This window comes from Aquarana catesbeiana, linkage group LG06 (assembly GCF_042186555.1).
Source record: "Aquarana catesbeiana isolate 2022-GZ linkage group LG06, ASM4218655v1, whole genome shotgun sequence".
Taxonomy (NCBI): domain Eukaryota; kingdom Metazoa; phylum Chordata; class Amphibia; order Anura; family Ranidae; genus Aquarana; species Aquarana catesbeiana.
The window spans coordinates 316,046,625-316,067,946 of NC_133329.1; the positions used below are offsets into that span (position 1 = coordinate 316,046,625).

General features: G+C 42.2%; 1 protein-coding gene across 2 annotated transcripts in view; it reads left to right on the forward strand.

The window, feature by feature from the left end:
• Positions 1–21,322, forward strand: part of FTCD (formimidoyltransferase cyclodeaminase) — a 74,182-nt gene that overhangs the window by 43,010 nt on the left and 9,850 nt on the right. For both annotated transcript variants that reach the window (XM_073633708.1, XM_073633707.1), the window contains exons 8-10: positions 5,150–5,211; positions 18,764–18,890; positions 19,311–19,472. In XM_073633708.1, coding sequence (XP_073489809.1) covers positions 5,150–5,211; positions 18,764–18,890; positions 19,311–19,472 — 351 coding nt within the window. The remainder of the gene's footprint in view (positions 1–5,149; positions 5,212–18,763; positions 18,891–19,310; positions 19,473–21,322) is intronic.

Here is a 21,322-nt window from a genome sequence, read left to right on the forward strand (position 1 = left end):
CAGGATTTCGAGATGAGGCAGCGGCTGACAGCTGTTTAAATACCCCGCCGTAGTGACGTCAGCGTCACGTCTCTGTTGCACATGTGCCAACACAGCTGATTGACAGGCACCTGCATGGCCTCTGAGTCCTGAAGGGCTGTGTGAATGCGTGGAACAAACCCTTGATTCCGTCTGAGGCCTCGCGCATGCGCAGAAACACTTGTGACTTGCACCCGGAAGTATTGCAACAGCCTGGAACGCAGGAGCACTCCAGCCACCATGAGAGGCCAATAACACCAGGGAGAAAAGGAGGAAGGAAGGAAACAAATATACAGACTGCTGCCATGGAGGCCTGCTGCAGTATTCCATCTTCTGTACCTTGCCAGTCAGTCGAGAGGGCGGCCATCATGGGCATACACAGGCCATCCACCATTACTGGACAACCCTGCCTGTGGCTGGGCTCTGGGCTATTGACACCGGTTCATCCAGGATACCTGTATCCAGCCTGCTCGTGCAGGGGCTCATTCCTAAAGCCTGGGACGCCACTCCATGCAGATAAGCGTGCAGGGTCCAAAGAGCAGGACAAAAAGAAGGCAGTCTCTGGCCATGGGCTCAAATTCATGGGAATGGGGTCCTATAGCATTGGAGAGGAGGTGGGGTAAACCTACATGTAGGCTGCCATGGAGTCTGTCAGGAAAAAAACTTTTTTTCAGTTAAAGGGACTAGGAAAGTACTACTAAAGTACTACTTTTCTTGGAAAAAAGTGCCTTATACCATTATAAATTGGGTAAAAACTAAGCCAATTCTAGAATTATGTCCATCAGGGTAAAAGGAAGTCAAATCTCATGAAATTTTAGCATAAATTAACTTTGTGCAGTGTCTCTAAATACCGTACCTTGAAAGTATTCATACCCCCTTGAAACTTTCCATATTTTGTTATGTTACAACCAAAAACGTAAATTTTTTTTGTTTTGTTTTTTTATTGGGATTTTATGTGCTAGACCAACACAAAGTGGCACATCATTGTAAAGTGGAAGGAAAAATAAATGGTTTTCCAATATTTTATAAATATCTGAAGTGTGGCATGCATTACAGCTGCAAGTCCCTATGGGTATGTCTCTTTATACATCTAAATTTTATATGTATGCCCATTCTTTTGCAAAATGGCTCAAGCTCTGTCTGATTTGATGGAGTACATCTGTGAACAGCAATTTTCAAGTCTTGCCACAGATTGTCAATTGGATTTAGGTCTCGACTTAGAATGGCACAGTCAAACACCTGAATATGCTTTGATCTAAAACATTCAATTGTAGCTCTGGCTGTATGTTTAGGGTTGTCCTGCTGGAAGGTGAACCTCTGCCTTAGTCAAGTGTTTTGCAGACTCTTAAAAGGTTTTCTTCTAAGATTGCCCTGTATTTGGCTCCATCCATCTTCCCATCAACTCTGACCAGGTTCCCTGTCACTGCTAAAGAAAAGCATACCCACAACATGCCACCAAGATGTTCATTGTGGGGATGGTGTGTACAGGGTAATGTGCAGTGTTTTGCACCACACAACGATTTTGCTTTCAGGCCAAAGGGTTACACTTTGGTCTCCTCTAACCAGAGCACCTTGAACATGTTTGTCGTGTCCCCCACGTGGCTTCTCCCAAACTGCAAACAGGACTTCTTATGGCTTTCTTGCCACTCTTCCATAAAGGACAGATTTGTGGTGTGCACAACTGATAGTTGTCCTGTGGAAAGATTTTCCCCAGAGTTACCAAGGGCCTCATGACTGCTTCGTTGATTAATGCTCTTCTTGCCCGGCCTGTCAGTTTAGGTGGATTGCCATGTCTTTGTAAGTGCAGTTGTGCCATACTCTTTCCGTTTTCAGATTATGGATTGAACAGTGCTCTGAGATGTTCAATGCTTGGTCTATATATTTTATTTATTTTTATTTATATATAACCTAACCCCCAGGGTTGTCTTTAAGGCAGGGCAAATGGGGAAACTGCCCTGGGCCCCATCATGGTTGTGGGGCCCAAAGCAGCTGCCTCATACTCGCCAACTATCCCAGTTTTTAAATTTCTTTGTCCCTTGAAGTTTTAGTCCTGTACTGTGACCTGGTATCTTGGTGTGAAGTTCTGTTACTAATATTGCTGTGTACAGATGACTCACCTACAGACCCTGTGTTTTTACATGTAAATAACCTGCATTAATATGCAAATAGTCGTGGACCGGTGCCATTCATATGTATATCATGCATCCCTGAGTTCATATCCACCATCACCTCTGCTGAATGCTGCTCACTGGGGAGGTAAAGGGGCATGCTTGAAAGCCCTGCCTACAACTGTGGTCAATAAGCCTAATATCAGTCTGTTCTGCAAAGGTAAGCAAACTGAAGGTGGAAACTTTTTTCAAACTAACATGGTGCCACAGCACTCTGAGGGGTCGAGGGTGTCATTAACAATTAATGGCACTGCTGTGTATTGACGTGGAAATTCCCCTATACACTACTATACACTATACACTAATCCATGTCTCCTGCGCTAAATCGCCCTTTTGGTATAATGCATCTGTGTACACTCGTATCTTCCCAAGTAACACAGACCTAACCACCATCCTCACATCCTTAGCTACACAGCCTGCCTTCCCTTCTGGAGAGCCTGTGTTGTTTATTCATAGTATTTAACAATAGAGCTTGTTAGCTTTACAATCGGTTAATCGAGCACAGGCTTCAAACAGGAGGAGTTATACAAATCCCAACCAATGAACAATGATTAGGGGAGTATTTTGGGTATGTCTGGGCAGGGCCAGTGTGTAGGATTTCCTGCCCCCTGTCCGTGCTCCTTTTAGCTACAGATAGAAACCATATTGCTGGCCTAAACTCATGAACACTGCCCCAGACCACAATGCACACAGACTCCCCGTTTTTACCGTTGGCGTGAATGCTTATTCTGCATTGTTCAGAGAATGCATACCCGGATTATACTACCATTCCTGCTGATGGAGAATATCTGCAGAGACACGCCATAGCCCCTCCGCGTGCTGATCAGACACACAGAGCAACCCGAGCGTACATTTCCCCCCCCCCCCCCCCATAACCAATAATGTCTTCGCAGAGTGAACCCCCCCCCCCCCCCCCCCAAGGATCGTCTGTGCATTGCACAGGGGCCCTTCACTGGTGGACATATCCCCACTCTGCAAACACTTCTCTGCAACCTCAGGAAGCTTTCCACTACCAAACGGGTCTCAACTGGCGTCAGTCTGCTCTTTAGAGCGGGCTGCAGGAGCACTAATGCCCCATACACACGATCAGAAATTCCGTCAGGAAAAACTTGGATGGTTTTTCTGACAGAATTCCGCTCAAGCTTGCCTTGCATAGACACGGTCACAAGTTCTCTGAACTTTCGACCGTCAAGAACGCGGTGACGTACAGCACTACGACGAGCTGAGAAAATGAAGTTCAATGCTTCCAAGAATGCGTCAAATTGTTTCCGAGCATGCGTGATTTTTTTTTTTTTTGCGCATCCAAATTGCATACAGACTAATGCATTTTCGGATAGGAACTTTTTCCGACCGAAAAATAGAGAACCTGCTCTCAATCTTTTGCTGGCTGGAATTCTGCCAGCAAAAGTCAGATGGAGCATACACACGGTCGGAATTTCTAACCAAAAGCTCACTTCCGACTTTTGCTGGCAGAATTTCTGATCTTGTGTATGGGGCATAACACTGGGAGACACTGTGATAATACATATTAAATGCATCTTAATAAAATTTCCACAACAGTATCTAAATGGCAGCATGTTTCTGTGGTGTCAGGAAAGTGATTTTGCATGCATTCCCGACACACACAAATGTGAACGCAGGCTAAATGTCTGTTACGTTGGTAGTCAGTGTACATCTTCTTGTTACATTAGGGCTTGGTGTACAATCCTTTCATTCACACTAGTGGTCAGTGTAATTTCCCCCCCCCTTACATTGGTTACTGTAAATGCTCCTATTACATTAGAGGTCAGTGTAAATCCCCCATTACATTGGTGACCAGTGTAGAAACTCCTCTTTATATTGGTAAAAAAATCCAAACGTGCATTTGTGGTCAGTTTCGAATCCTCCCTTACATCGGAGGTCCATGTAGAAGCCCCCTTTAAATTTATGGTGAGTGTAAATCCCCCCCCCCATGTTGGTGGCCAATGTAGAAATCCCCTTTTTATTGGTTGTCGGTGTAAATTCTTCATTACATTGGTGATCAGTTTAAAGTGGACTGAATACAATTGCATGCCACATATTTCAGATATTTATTTGTAAAATTTGGACAACCATTTATCATTTTCCTTCCACTTCACAATTATGTGCCACTTTGTGTTGATCTTCCACATAAAATCCCAATAAAATACATTTACGTTTTTTAGTTGTAACATGACAATGTAGAAAATTTTAAGGGGGTATGAATACTTTTTCAAGGCACTGTAAATGACCAGATCTCAGTCCAAATGGGGTTGCCTGATCTGATGTCCAGACCATTTTGGTGTACCCCCTTTTTTTTTTTTTTTTTTTTTTTTTTTTTTTTTTTTTTCCTCTTTTAGCAATCGTAATCAATTATAGTATCGGAAGCCCTCGTTATAACCTTGAGAATATACTGCAAGTTGTAAATGCGTCCTTTTTTTAATTAGAGAAATTATGGAAGAATATATTTTGGAATAGAATAGGGAGCTAATGGCTGCAAGTGTGCCACATCGGTGTTATTGACAAGTCTTGTAATTGGCCCTGGCTGATAGGAATACAAACAATGGACTTTGCTTATCTCACAGCCAACTTCCTATCCTTATCCTTTTGCAAGTGTAGCTTCACTTCCCAAAACTAGAATATGGCACATAAGCCAGGCAGTGACTGTTTCCAACATGCGCCTTGCATATGACAGAATCTTTTAAGCTAAGCAACACCTTATTTTTTTTTTTTTTTTTTTGTTGCGTTTTTTGGGAGGAAATCATTCCAGGTCCTTTCTTTTCAAAGGGAAAAAATGGGGCTATATAATTTTATAAGGGGAGCTAGCTGTATCTTTGAACAGTATCCTTTCTAAATTCACTTTTATAGATACCAGAAATGTAAATTTAACTCTGCATGCAGTTAAACTTGCCACAATATTATAGATTGGTATGGTTTCCATCCACTAATTTATTGATGTGTAATAGGTTATTAACCGACTAGGACTGGACTCTCTGGCTCCCTTTGAACATAGGAAAAGAATAATCGAGTAAGTGGTTTTAAAACAGTTGATATAATGTATAAGACTATTTATTTGGTGATGTGGGATGAACCGAACTCTGGGTTGAGGCACCTGATGCTGACATTCATCAGACCCCAGAAAAGGTGTTGGTTGATATAGACAGCAGGACGGTGGCTATGGAAGTTGGAATCCATTAAGGAGTGTGTAACCATTCACCCGCCGAATCCACTAGCCCTAAAAATGAATGACGCTGGAGCATCGGTCCCATGCCCGGCCATCACCAACAATGAGCGAGGTCCCCGGGGGCTAGGCCACGACAAGTAGGAGGGCCGGCTCGGACGCCCCGGGTGAGGCTGCCACAGGTGCTGAATCTTGGTGCTAGCAAATATTCAGGCGAGGCCTAAGTGGAGAAGGATTCCATGTGAACAGCAGTTGCACATGGGTCAATCGGTCCTGAGAGATAAGCGAGTGCATTTCGGAAGTGACATGCGATGGCTTCCATCACTCTTGGCCGATCAAAAGGGAGTGGCGAAGATGGGCAGGGCGCCCTGGAATGTGTTCACCCAGAGAGAGGGGCCCGAGCCTTGGAAAGTGTCTGGGCTCTCGCTGGCCCTCAAATCCGGGGGAAAGGGTATAAATCTTGTGCTGGGTCGTACCCATATCCCGCAGAAGGTCTCCAAGGTGAACAGCCTCTGGCATGTTGGAACAATGTAGGTAAGGGAAGTCGGCAAGTCAGATCCATAACTTCTGGATAAGGATTGGCTCTTATGCCATGTACACACGGTCGGACTTTCCGACCGGGCTGGTCCAGCGGACGGAATCCGACGGACAGTCCTACAGTGTGTGGGCTGCATTGGACTTCCGACGGACCGTTTCAGTCAGAAATTCGACGGAGTTTAGATTTGAAACCTGCTTCAAATCTTTTCGTCGTAACTTCGCCGGACTCAGTTCCTAACGGAAAGCCCGTTCGTCTGTATGCTGGTCCAACAGACCAGATACGACGCAAGGGCAGGGTACTACATCTCGCTCTCGCTGCAATAGTAAAAACAAACATTCCTATTGCGGCGAGCGAGAAAGGGAGGCGGCGATGTCCCTTAGGTCTGGTATAGACTTTAAGAGGAACCCCCTACGCTGAAAAAACTGTGTGGGGTCCCCCCAAAATCCATACCAGACCCTTATCTGAGCATGCAGGCCGGTCAGGAAAGGGGGTAGGGACAAGCGAGTGCCCCCCCGAACCGTACCAGGCTGCATGCCCTCAACATGGGGGTGGGAGCTTTGGGGGAGGGGGGCCCCACACCCCCCCACCCCAAAGCACCTTGTCCCCATGTTGATGAGGACAAGGGCCTCTTCCCGACAACCCTGTCGGGGTCTGCAGGCGGGGGGATTATCGGAATCCGGGAGCCCCCTTTAATAAGGGGGCCCCCAGATCCCGGCCCCCCACCCTATGTGAATGAATATGGGGTACATTGTACCCCTACCCATTCACCTAGGGAAAAAGTGTCAATAAAAAAAACACTACACAGGTTTTTAAAGTAATTTATTAGACAGCTCCGGGGGTCTTCTTCCGACTTCGCCGGTGTCTGGTTCTTCTGCCGGCTCCTCCGCTATCTTCTGCCGCTCTTTTGCTAGCGGTGGCCCAGACTTCTGCGTCGTCTTCTTCCGTGTTGACACAACGCTCTCTCCCGCTGTAATGCTGTGTGAGCGCTCCACAATGGCTTGTATAGACGGTGGCATGTTGGGACTGTGACGTCAGGGGGCGTGGTCATCGCGTGAGGCAGAATGCTTTAAGTCAAGGGGCAGACAGGAGAATAAAATTTTTATTTATTTATTTTTTTTTTTTTTCTTTCCATGGTGACCTTGGGCGCCTAATAGATAAAACTTATTATTTTATTATCTGCAACTGGTACCAAATGTAATGAATCCAAGAAATATGTAAGGCTGTGAATAATGTAATGGGTGATTTCTTTTGTTGTTTTTGGTGTTTGTTTTTTTTTCAGATGTTTCTAACCGTGCACCAGACAGTTGGCAATCTTTTACACTGGGGCGGTTTTCAGGCGCTTTGGCGCTGGAAATGGCCTCTGCTAAGCGCCTGAAAACCACCTCTCATTCATTCAAGTGTGACTTTTCACACTCTGGCTTGGGCGGTGTGCTTGCGGGACGTTCCAAAAAGTCCTGCAAGCAGCATCTTTGGGAGCGTGTTGGGAGTGCTGTATTTTAATGCTGCCAAAATGCCCTGCCCATTGGAATGAATGGGGGTTAAAAGCGCCCTGCTAGCGGCTGAAAAGTGCCGCTAAAACGAGTGCCACTTTGCCGTGGCCCCAGTGTGAAAGGGGTCTAAAGCAGATCAGTAAGGGAACAATTTTATAGCAAAAGGGGTCAAACTTTACAGGATTTTAACTAATTTTAGAGCTCATCACAGGAATCCTAAAGTTAACTGTTTTTGGAATATTGAGATGGTGTTGGGAAATGGAGATGACATAATCTAAAGCAAGAGGCTTTAAGGTAATTACACTAATTGGTATTTGTTAGACACCTTAGCTGCCGAAGTGTTAGATGTGGTTGACTGGAGAGTGCAAAATCTGGTGCAGTTGTGCATGGTAGCCAATCGGCTTCTCTTTATTTTTTAATTTATTTATTTTTATTGTATCAAAATATTGACATAGAGTTTTCCTTCAAAGTTCAAAAAAAATAATAGTATTTTAAATACATTTTCCAATTCCCCCAACCCCCTTACCTCATTACCCGCTCATCTTCCTTTTAACATTATTATTATTATTATTTTTCTTTTTTTATTTATTTTATTTTTCATCTCACCCGGTACCCATTCACCTAGGAGTTTGTCGCCTCGACATACAGTGGGAACGGAAAGTATTCAGACCCCCTTAAAGCGGTAGTAAACCCGCTGACTTTTTTTTTTTTTTCCCTACACCTGTAAGGGAAAAGGCATAATGAGCTAGTATGCACCGCATAAGCCTTATTATATTATATTATATATATATATATATATATATATATATATATATAAAAGTGATAGCCACGGTCTTCTGGGCCCCATGCCAAGCAGCTGCCCTGCTATATAGCGAACACAAGTGGTCGCTCTTCCCCTGCAGAAGTGGAGAACCTGGACAATGCCATCATGATCTACACTTCATCCAATCAGAGAATGCCTTGCATTTTTTTCAAGGAATGCAAGGCATTATGTGAAATGCTAAGAAAAAAAAACCAAAAAAAAAAACCTCCACAATAAAAATAAAAAAAAAAAAAATAATTTGAAAACACACCCAAAGGGGTTACCTTGAAAAAAAATGTATGGGTTTTTTTGGGTATATGATGCTGATCTTTTGTACCACTATACAGTGGGGACAGAAAGTATTCAGACCCCCTTAAATTTTCCACTCTTTTATATTGCAGCCATTTGCTAAAATCATTTCATTTTTTTCCTCATTCATGTACACACAGCACCCCATATTGACAGAAAAACACAGAATTGTTGACATATTTTTTGCAGATTTATTAAAAAGAAAAACTGAAATATCACATGGTCCTAAGTATTCAGACCCTTTGCTGTGACACTCATATATTTAACTCAGGTGCTGTCCATTTCTTCTGATCATCCTTGAGATTGTGCTACACCTTCATTTGAGTCCAGCTGTGTTTGATTTATACTGATTGGACTTGATTAGGAAAGCCACACACCTATCTATATAATACCTTACAGCTCACAGCGCATGTCAGAGCAAATGAGAGGTCAAAGGAACTGCCTGAAGAGCTCAGACAGAATTGTGGCAAGGCACAGATCTGGCCAAGGTTACAAAAAATTCTCCTGCACTTAAGGTTCCTAAGAGCACAGTGGCCTCCATAATCCTTCAATGGGAGATGTTTGGGACGTCCAGAACCCTTCCTAGAGCTGGCCGTCCAGCCAAACTGAGCTATCGGGGGAGAAGAACCTTGGTGAGAGAGGTAAAGAACCCAAAGATCACTGTGGCTGAGCTCCAGAGATGCAGTCGGGAGATGGGAGAAAGTTGTAGAAGGTCAACCATCACTGCAGCCCTCCACCAGTCAGGGCTTTATGGCAGAGTGGCCCAACGCAAGCCTCTCCTCAGTGCAAGACACATGAAAGCCTGAATGGAGTTTGCTAAACACCTGAGGGACTCCAAGATGGTGAGAAATAGGATTCTCTGGTCTGATGAGACCAAGATAGAACTTTTTGGCCTTAATTCTAAGCGGTATGTGTGGAGAAAACAAGGCACTGCTCATCACCTGTCCAATACAGTCCCAACAGTGAAGCATGGTGGTGGCAGCATCATGCTGTGGGGGTGTTTTTCAGCTGCAGGGACAAGACGACTGGTTGCAATTGAGGGAAAGATGAATGAAGCCAAGTACAGGGATATCCTGGACGAAAACCTTCTCCAGAGTGCTCAGGACCTCAGACTGGGCGAAGGTTTACCTTCCAACAAGACAATGACCCTAAGCACACAGCTAAAATGAAGGAGTGGCTTCACAACAACTCCGTGACTGTTCTTGAATGGCCCAGCCAGAGCTCTGACTTAAACCCAATTGAGCATCTCTGGAGAGACCCAACAATTGGCTGTCCACCAACGTTTACCATCCAACCTGACAGAACTGGAGAGTAGACATGTGCACAGCCAAAAAATTTGTTCATTTTCATTTTCGTTTCATTAGTTTTATTATTTTTTTCGTTTTTCGGGTCATTTGTTATGATCGCGATTCGTAAATTCGTTCGTACATTCTTTCATTCGTACATTCGTTCATTCGTACATTCGTTCATTCTTACATTCGTTCATTCGTACATTTTTTTTTACATTTGTACATTTTTACATTTGTACATTTTTACATTTGTACATTCGTAAATTCGTACATTTGTAAATTCGTAAAATCGTACATTTGTAAATTAGAAAATTCGGAAATTTGTAAATTCGAAGTTTGAAAATCCAAAAACCCGAAAATTCAAAAAATCTGAAATAGTAACCGAACTATTAAATTATAGGTATTGTAATTTCCTTTCAAATTTGACTGTCAGTGAACGTAACAAACACAAATTTAACCGAAGTTACGAATTATCCAAAACGAATGCTGCATCATCTAGACAAATGGAACGGAACAAATTTAATAATAAAACGTTGTTGTTATTAATTCATTACGTTCCATTCCGTTTTTTCGGATCATTCATAACTTCGGATAAATTTGTATGTGTTACGTTCACTAACAGACAAATTTGAAAGGAAATTACAATACCTATAATTTAAAAGTTACTAGTAATTACTAACAGTTAAGTTATTAGTTAACTATTATTTCAGATTTCCGAATTTTCGAATTTACAAATTTACGAATTCACTAATGTACGAATGTACATTCGTAAATTGCGAATGTACGAATGCCCGAATTTACGAATGTCCAATTTTTATTGAATTTACGAATATTCGAAAAAAATTCGTTAAACGGGTTTTCGTTAATTCGGATATTCCCGAATGAACGAATTTTATCGAAATTCGTTAAACTAATTCGGAACGAAACGAATTGCACATGCCTACTGGAGAGGATCTGCAAGGAGGAATGGCAGAGGATCCCTAAATCCAGGTGTGAAAAACTTGTTGCATCTTTCCCAAAAAGACTCATGGCTGTATTAGATCAAAAGGGTGCTTCTACTAAATATTGAGCAAAGGGTCTTAATACTTAGGACCATATGATATTTCAGTTTCTTTTTTAATAAATCTGCAAAAAATGTCAACAATTCTGTGTTTTTCTGTCAATATGGGGTGCTGTGTGTACATTAATGAGGAAAGAAAATGAACTTAAATGATTTTAGCAAATGGCTGCACTATAACAAAGAGTGAAAAATTTAAGTGGGTCTGAATACTTTCCGTCCCCACTGTGTGTGTGTGTGTGTGTGTGTGTGTGTGTGTGTGTGTGTGTGTGTGTGTGTGTGTGTGTGTGTGTGTGTGTTGTGTTTTTTTTTTTTTTTTTTTTTTTGTAATTCCTTTATTAGCCAAAGAAAGTTACATGAAACAGTATGTACAGTATCTCAAGTAAATAACCGGTAGGAAGGTAATCAGGGGGGCCGAGACCGAAAACAAAAAGTTGTACAGAGTATGTGGCCATAGCAGCGTATACTTATTTGTGTAAAGTTCTCAACGCGCCACACTAGGGTGTCTAACAAACATGTATATCAATGGACAAGGCATATATGCTTCGATGAGTATAAAAAATGTAGATAAACTATAATAAAATGTGTATTATACGGTAGAATGAGTTAACTTAACTTGGAATTTTCCAGGTAACGTAACGGAGGATGGTACTCCCCCTGGGGCCTAAATCTCCTTGTCTTCTTAAATCTCTTCCAATTTTTCCATTTATTTTAAATCCCTCCATGTCTTCCTCCCCACTGTATTTAAAATATTCCATGTCTCCTCCACTCCACTGATCCATTTCCTTTATTTTGGGGCTTTCTATTTCGTGACACTTTTTTTTAGGTATCAAACTTTTAGCAGCGTTCACCATATGAAGTGACACTGAATCTCTATATTGCCTTATTGTGTCGTCCCCCCCCCCCCCCCCCCCCCCCCCCCGGGTGGAACAGACCCGTCCACGGCTCTTCAGGTATTACCATGTTGTTAATTTCTCTTTATGTATTGTAAGATCTCTCCTTCCAATATTTCTTAATTATTGGGCATTCCCACCAGATATGGGCCATAGTTCCTACTTCCTTGCAACCTCGCCGACACTCCGTTTTTCCCTGGTTGATTTTTGCATGCTTTGTCAGGAGTTGTGTATCGCCTTGGCAGCCAGTTTATAGTTCCTTTTCGGCTGTTTTTATGTCCACAGATGAACTGTGTACCAATTTCAAAATGTTCTCAATGTTTTTCTTCTTCCCACGTGTCCCCAATTCTTTCTCCAATTTTTTTTTTTTTTTTTTTATTTTATACATGGCGGGATTTCCAGCCCCTCTGCTGCTACTAAGATTTTGTAGATCCGAGCTTTTCTGTTTCTTGTATTTTCCACTGTGCATAACCGCTCAAACAGGGTGAGGTCATCCCCTGATCTTACTGGTTGCGGCAGAGTCGCTACAAAATGCTTCAGCTGGGGATAGCGCCATTCATTTAACCTCCATCAATTCTTTTTTGTGTTTAACTTCTTGTAATATGCTAATTCTCCCCTCTTTTTATTACGGTATATCTGAGTTGTGCATTGTCAATTTTTTTTTTTTTTATCCAATTCCCACCTACTGACCTTTTCCCTGGTGTGAAATAATTATTGTCTTTTAACGGAATTATTGGTGAATTACATTTCCATTTCCATTGTTTGTGTATTGAATCCCAAATTCTAAGTGCATTCTGTGTCATTTATGTGTGTATTCTCCTCTAGTGCCCTACAATGTGGTGGGATCCATATAATCTTGCCTAGCCGTGCATTACACATTGTATTCTCTAATTTTACCCACCTTTTTTTTCACTTTTTTTTCTTTTGCCCATTCCACCACTCGTGATAGCAATACTGCATTATAATTTTTTTAAAATCTGGTACATTTAGTACCCCTTGATTTTTCTTTCCTTAATACCAAGGATGAAATTCTTGGTTTCTTATTTTGCCAAATAAACTTAGTAATTTTATAGTTTTTAACACTTTAAAATATGCCTGGGGTACAGCAATAGGTAGCATTTGACACTTATACATAATTTTTGGTAATATTACCATCTTTAGGGTATTTATATGTCCTAGCCATGAAATAGGCCTTATTTCTATATTTAATTTTTTTTTTTTCTCCTCCTAGTAGTGGAATATAATTTGCTTGATTATATTTTCCCTAGGGATACTGTTAACTTTATCCATAAGTATTTTAATTCAGTTTTCCTCCATGGGAATAAATTCTCGCTGTAAGCTCTGTTCTTCCTATTTTGCTTATATTAATATTTAAGATCTCTGATTTGATGGGATTTATTTTAAAGTTTGAAAGTTCTCCATATTGTGTTACTGTTTTCAGTAGATTGGGCATTGTAATTCTAGGGTTTGAAATATAAAACAAGACATCGTCAGCAAATGCCGCTAGTTTGTGCTCTTCCTCCCCTGTCTTAATGCCTCCTATGTCTGGGTTGTTACGGATTGTTGCTAAGGGGGTTCCAATGACAACACAAAAAGAAGTGATGAAAGGGGACACCCCTGTCTCATCCCATTATGCATTTCGAAAGGGGGGAGGCAGTTCCATTGATGTTTACAGTTGCCGTAGGATGTTTATATAGTACTTTGTTCCATTGAATCATCCTTGGGCCTATTTCCATATTTTCCAACCTATTCATCATAAATCCCCAGTCCACTCTGTTGAATGCCTTTTTGGCATCTTTTCCTGATGCCCCTTTTTGTTTACCGAGTATAACATCCCGTAGTAATTCTGGAACACTTTCGCTATTTCTTTTGTCGCATATACCATTTCCCCTTTTTAATTTTTTATTTTTTTTTCTCCTATAGAAATCAGGATCCCCCTGATGTAGGCTTTATGTGCCTCCCAAAGGGTGGCATCCGATGGCTCCTTCATGCCATTTATTATTAATAAATATATATAATATATATTTTATTTCTTCCTCCTTTCTTATCTTGTATCAATTCCTCATTTAATCTCCATGAGTAGTGCCGTCTTTGAGCTCCTGGTACCTTCATTTTCATCATCACTGGGGCGTGGTCTGACAATGTTGTTATTTCTATATTTGTTTCAATTACCAGATCTAATAGCCTGTGTTCTACTATTATATAATCGATCCTAGAGTATGACCCATGCACAGGGGAGTAAAATGTACAATCTTGTGACCTAGGGTTTGCCCTCTCCATACATCCAGCAATTGGCACTGATGTAATTTCTGCTTTATCATTTTCAATTGGACATTCCTGTCCCCTTTGCACGGGACGTACTATCTAATACAGGTTCCATACAAAAATTCAGGTCTCCGGTCATTATCGCCTTTCCTGTTTTAAAATCCATTAACTCCCCCATGACCTCCTCTTAGGTAATTTGTTGGGTTCCTATTAGGGCAATAGATGTTTGCCAATGTGCATTCCATTTCGCAGTCTACCCTTTTAGGAGGAGATCTCGTCCTTCGGGGTCCGTCATCCTTTTTCTCCAATATGAACCGAACACCTCCAGCTACTCCAATTGCTGCGCCCTTTGCCCTCCTTTTCAAGTCCCCAAAATACCATGTTGGAAAATCTTTTGAGTATAGCTTCACGTTTTGTTTTTTGTCAGATTTGTCTCTTGTAGGAAAACAACCCAGCTTTATATTGTTTAATCTCCTTTTTAAGATTGTCTTTTTTTTTTTTTGTCTTTTTTTGTCCGTGTATTTAACCCTCTGACGTTATGTCAAATTTATTGTCATCGTTCATTCTTCAAACTCCCCATCCCTTTTTTCTAGACTCCTCATCTTTTATTTGCCATCTAGGAATAATCTGCTTTAAAACCCCACCGCCCCATTCTGACCCCAGAACCATCGGTGGACACCAACCTCTGTTTCCACCCACGGTTCTCTTTATCTTGGGGTGAGGCTCTGACAATGCCACCCCACCAAAACCTGATTGAGGGGGGGGGGCGGGCCTGGAGCGTGTGACTGGCCCAAACATTCACTTACCCAGCCTCCTCCAGTACCCCTCTCAACCCATCTGATTTTTACTTCCTCTCTGTCCTCTAACCCCCCCAACCACTCCACCCTCCCTCCCCACCCCCCTCCGATCTGCATACTTTAGTCCACTCTCTATTATTTCTCTCACCTCTCACATCTATAGTTAAATACTAAACATTTGCTTCATTGTCTTTTCTTTTATCGCCTTCTTATGAGTCTTTGTGTATTTTGCCACTGTTCTTCTTCATTCTGCATAGGTCTTCCTTCTTCTGACCACCCAGGAATAGCTAGAACTTGGATATCCATTTGGTTGCAAAACCCCTATAGGTCCTCTGGAAACCTTAGTCTTATTGATCTACCTTCGTTCTATTAGAGATGCCAGGAACCCCTGACTGTATTTTATATTCTTCATTCGCAGTCGTTCCAGTAATGGTTTTAAGAGTCTTCTTCTAGCCAGAGTTTCTTGAGAGAAATCTGTAAAGACTTGGAGTTCCGCTCCTTCGTATTTTAAGGCAGGTAGACCTCTCGGCTTGAAATCTCATGATAACGTCTCGGAAGGTCAGTTGATAGATTTGGAGGTTTTCTAATCCTGTGGACACGTTCAATCTTTAGATCGTCCTCTTCCCTTTTATCTAATAGAGGGTTAAAAAAAATAGGTTCTGTCTTCTGCCTTTATTCTCCTGATCCTCTAATTTATAAAGGATCTTCCTTTGATCGATTTGCAAGTCTTTAACTTGTTGTTTTAACTCTGTTATTTCCTGTGCTTGTTTATCCGCCCTCCCTTCTGTCTCTTCTACCTGTTTCAACAGCTGTCCTAAATCTACACGTAATGTAGAGATTTCTGTTTTTTAATGGTGTTTTCTAGTCTCAGATCTTTCCAGTTTTGTTGGCATTTGGGCCTTTTCTTAACCTTCCATTTTACTTGTTTCAAGTTCACTTTCTGTGTTGGTAACTTCTCTGGGTTGGTCTGATGTCTCCTCTTTTTTATTTATTTATTTTATTTCCCTGGCTTTTTTCTTTGTTCCCTTGTTGTTGTTGTTTTTCCGGTCCCGGGCTGTTTGGGCTCCCGTCCTTTATCAGCTATCTCTTAATTATGTTTAGTATTTGTGTTTTCTCTTTTGGGGTTTTATGTTTGTTTCCTTTTAAACTTCAACTTGTCATATTGGGTTTATTATCTTATTTTTTCCCAGCTTGCTATCTCCATTTCCTATTGACCTCTAAATAACTGGGCCCTTTGTCACCCTCAAGATTATTTTAAGAGATATTTCTGCAATATTTTTTTTTTTTTTTTTTTTTCTTTTTGGGATTCTGTGCAGGTTGTCGGGTGTGTGTGTGTGTGTGTTTGTATATGTATATATATTCGTTTAAGCGATTTTATGAGCTATTTGCTTACAGTTCATGTGTGTTTCTGATACAATTCTAATATGGTTCCAGACTGATCACTGTTTTATTTATGTGGGTTTCTCCTGCAATTTGTTTGCATTTCCTTTTTTCTCTGCCCACTCTCCAGCTGACACCAATATGTACTACTTTATAGCACTCCCCCCCCCCCCCCCTCCAGAGTCTTCAGGGGACAAGGAACTAGTAACACATTAGTTGGTGACGAGGCAGAGAGTCCCACGTACAAAATAGAATGTGTAAAGTCAGTCTGACCCCCGCCATTCATCATATCCACTCGCACACGCCTCGTGAGCAAAAATAGTTCAAACGCAGTTCCTATGCAATTTTAATACCACTTAATAAACAATGCAGTTCATATGCGCTTTCTTTATGTATCCTATGCAGTTTAAATGCAGTGCTCACCTGTCGTTTTTGTCTGTGACTCATTAACAGTTCACTAGCAGGTTATATGTAGTAGGCAGCAATGGAACAATTGATGAAGGGGACGTGGTGGCCCGCATACGGAGGAGAGGAAAGCAGCAAGTAAGGGGCGTAGGCAGAGTCTATGGGGCATGTTTGTTTATAGGAAGGTCAGAACCCGCTCCCTCCATTCTTTGTTTTCACTGCTCCTCCTTGCTTACCCTCAGCCCCCTCTGGCGTGAGCTCTGGTAGCACTGGTCTCCACTCCACTCATCACCACTCCTCGCCTTTCCTCAGAGAGGAGAGGGAGGGGAACAAGCCTGGGGGGTTTTCGGATGTGTTACTCTGTTTTTTTGTCAATGTTGGTCCCAGCTATAAGGCGGCAAAATGCCGTTTTAATAGTTGTTACCGGGGGGCAGCTTGGTCACTCTCTCTGAGGCAGGTTCCCAACGCCCCTGTTCCTCAGCTGGTGTGCAATCCCCACCAGAGGGTGATGTCTCGGCACCTCCACAGGTTTCAGCACTCGGCCTTCTAGTCTGTTGCTCCAGGGGACTGTCATGAAGGGGGGGGGGTCACCGCAGCCTCTCACCCCATGGATCTCCCTCCAGTCTCATTAGAGCGCCTTCCACACGCTCCCGTTCGGTGGCACGGTCAGGCCCCTTCCCCAACAAGGCTGGGTCACGTCCTCATCCCATGTGAGGGTGCCCGTCAATCGGCTTATAACTTCAGGTTGTTCAATTTAGAGAAGTGTAGCTAAAGCTATTTTTGCTATTTCTCCTATGCATTACAGTGCAGTTCATTCTGCACTTCAGTGACCCGTTTTCAGCTGACAGTCCAGGCTCTGAAAAGATCCCAACCATATTGTCAGGATCCACCCAGAAGCCTGGACCGGCACCTTGCTCAGCAATCTGCTGAGAGCCTGAGCCAGCTGCTCCCCCCCCCCCCCTCCCACACACACACAGCCCAGTGCTCTAGTGAGTGCTGGAGGGGCAGAGCAGAGAGCTGGTGACTGCTCTGTGCTCAGAGGGAAGGGGGAGAACTGAGTGATCGTGGTGTTTGCTTGCTTGGTTCTCTGCACAGAACCAGCGGGGGACAGATACTTCTCTTTTCAGCTTTGACCAAAAACCTGTATACAGAGTTGCACCAATTTTTGCACTTTCCAGTTTTAGTAAATTAACCCCAGTGTTTTTATTTCTAAAGATTTCAATAGTATGTGGCTTTAGAGGCCACAAACTTGTATGGTATGAAACCAAGATAATGAGAGATCAGCATTGTCCCTCCTGGCACAAGAACCTCTCCTTGCACTAAGCATCATACTAACAAGTGGTGTCCTGTCCCTGACCTACCCACTCACAAAAAGCATGCCAGCCAAGCCAGGCACTCCTTTTTTCAGAAAGAATTGCCACACACAAGATAGCCACTGATGGTCACCAGGGATAGCAGCGGCCCATTAAATAGCTGTTCTCCTTCAAATGCCTACAGACTCTGCAAAGGAACAATGTTCCTCCTGTGCCCCTGTTCCATCTGTAAAGTGGCACAGCACACCTATTGGACGGAAGGCAAACTACACCTGCTTACAGGCGCATCATGGGAACTCTTACTTTTTCCTGGTGAAGTCTGAATTAATGAAGATTGTCAGAAAACTACCAGTGTGGTGACCACAAACATTGCAGTTCATAGTTGTACTCTGGGCAAAATGTGACTTGTATACTGCTGCATGTGTGGGGGGTCTTCCCCCCCCCCCCCCCCCCCCCCCAATATAATAAAAACTGCACTGTATGTGCCTAATGTATCTTTGTACTGATTTCAGAGTATATGGAGATTCAAGTCTTTAGCTGTTTCAGGTGTGGAATGATCTAGTGGGATTTGGACCTTTTTTAATTAAGTGGTCCGTGGCTAAAGAGAGTGTAAGTATTTTTGGTATTGGCACTTTTGGAATTGCTGAACTACTGCTTGACCTCATATCTATCCAATGTGCATAATGTAAAGCTTTCTAACAGACAAATACTGAGTAGTGTGCAATGCCAAAAGATCTGGAGTAACATGCAGTTCACAAACTACTGTTTTTAGAGAACCTGGTTTAATTAACACACAAACAGTTGGTATTCTGTAATATAACCATAGTAGGTATTAAACTCTTTAAAAATGTATAATTTCAGGTATCTTGTACAGGATACCCTTTCTGGGTCTCTCATCACACAGACGGTAAAAGAGTTTGTACGTGGTGTGGGTGCACGCACAGCTACGCCTGGTGGGGGCTCAGTTTCGGCTGCCGTATCTGCTATGGTGGGTAGTTGGGATGCAATTGGTAAACATGACACAGCTTTGCTTTCTGCCAGCTGAAGACGCTTTTTATGTTAACCAAAATATGGCATTATTTGCCACTGTTCATAGTTCGAACACGTCATCAACTAGTTAGCCTAGAACTGCCTTTAAGGACCCTATCGCCCTGGAAAGCTGCCATGAGTCATTCCTAATGAGAAAATCTACCTCCGTTTTAATGGAGCCAGCGAACAATAATATTTACACAATGCCCACTAACTCGCTGCCTACTGGATTCTCTTCCCCATGACCAAACCTTTTTAGGACATCTTACTTACTGGAGTCAAACACCAATAGAATAAGAACACCACTATAGCTCTTATTCTTGTAATGGCTCACATAGTGTACAATATTGATGTAGATCTAATGACTATTCCTTTGCAGGGTGCAGCGTTGGGTTGCATGGTGGGACAGATGACTTATGGAAAGCGTCAGTTTGAATCTCTGGATGGTGTGATGAGAGAATTAATTCCTCCTTTCTATCATGCGCTGGGTGATTTGCTGGACCTCGTAGATGCAGATTCAAATGCCTTTTCAAGCTATATGGTAACTAAGATCTTTTTCCCATCAGCTGTTTAAAGTGGAAGTATACCCTTACCTCGTAAAGCATCCCACTCCGTTTAAAATGGAAATGAAAGGCAAAAACATTTTTGTGTATACATATAAAATGCTTTAAATACCACCTCCTAAATTTTCTTCATGTTCTCAGCTACATAATGAGCTCAGAGCTAGGGGAGGAGAAACAGTAGCACACTGGTCTTCCCAGAGAGGGGCAGGAGTGGGGTCAGCACAAGTCTGATCGGCGAGCAGCTTCAGTACCCAGCACAACTAGAAAACTGACTACACTGTGATTGCATGCCTAGTGTGGTTAGTTTGTTAGGAAAGCAGAGGGACTGGCAGAATTGCCAGATATTTCACGAAAAGGAAACGCAAAGAGGACGGAATACTGTTTCAAACAAGTACATGGTACAGCAGGCACATATCACAAATTTGAAATGTTGGGCTAACATTTGTTTGAGTTAGTAGCTTTAAACTTAAACACTGAGTGATTGCCAAATTCTGCTGCTACTACCCTATAGTAGTAGGAATGGTTATTTGTATTTAGCCAGTCATATGTTCAAGGCACTGCTACCATATTACATAACCAGGTCTGTGGTCTCCCCTTTTCTCCATCAGTTATGCTTGGGATCAGGCTACAACTTGGTCATAAATCTGTCCTCAGTTGATTGCAGAGTGAAGGAGAAGCAGAACACCAATGAGATAACCACTTTGACTTTTCTCTCCTTTTTTATCATGTTCAAACTGTTTAAACAGTACTGTGCAAGTAATATAACTAGTTTTGGCTAAGAATGCTTCATCCTTAACCACTTCACATTGCTGGACTTCAAGTGGTTATACCTCCCTGCATCATGGTCGGCTCTTATAAAAGCAATCCTAGCAGCTAGTTAGCTGCTGGATTACTTTTTACAAGCAGCGGAAGGGGACACCCCTGAAAATCTGAAGAAAGGACCAATCAATAGACCGCTCTACTGCCCTAGAGTTTTTTTTTTTTTGTGTGGGGTTTTTTTTTTTTTTTTTTTTTTTTTGTCCAGAATGCTCCATCTTCATCTCCCATCTCCTGACCTAGTGAAACTATTGTCTTTGGGACAGTAACTTTCCTACTCTTAAGACTCAAACTTGGGCATGGTTGGGCAAAAAAAAAGACATTTGACAGGGGTATGTCTTATCTTGCAGGCTTACTAGATTAGGCTTTTTTGTCAGTTTTTCATGTGTTCCTGTAAAACCTATGAGTAAATAATGAATCTGTGAGTAAAATGAAGGGTGTATCATGAAAACATGCCAGATTCCTTACATACCTCTAAAATATCAGATCTGTTTTGAAAATGCAGTTTACGATGGGTATTCTGTTTTCAAGTTTAACCTAGATTTCTATACTGTACATCCATACATTTAGAAAAAAAAATGTTATGTTACATTTAGCAATATTTGCTATTACTGAACAATAGTGTAAGCTTGAATATAATTGCTGGCAACATTGACAGGACTGTGTTTCAAGGTTCCCCTTTTTTTACTATTATGGCCACAGATCTTTATACATGCATACTTCTGTTCTTCTTGCATTATTTTGTCTTCTACTTAAAATGATTGTAAAGGGTATATATATATATATATATAATTTTTTTTTTTTTAACAAACATATCATACTTGCCTCCACTGTGCATGGCCCTAAACCTCCTCTTCTGGGGTCCCCCGGCGGCTCCAACCCCCTAGGAGAAGCGCTCTCCCAAGGGGGTTACCTTGCGGGCATGCTCCCGAGTTCAGCATTTGCATCCACAGACAAGAATGCCAGGCTCATCCCCATGCCCACATCGTTGGATTTGATTGACAGCAGCCAA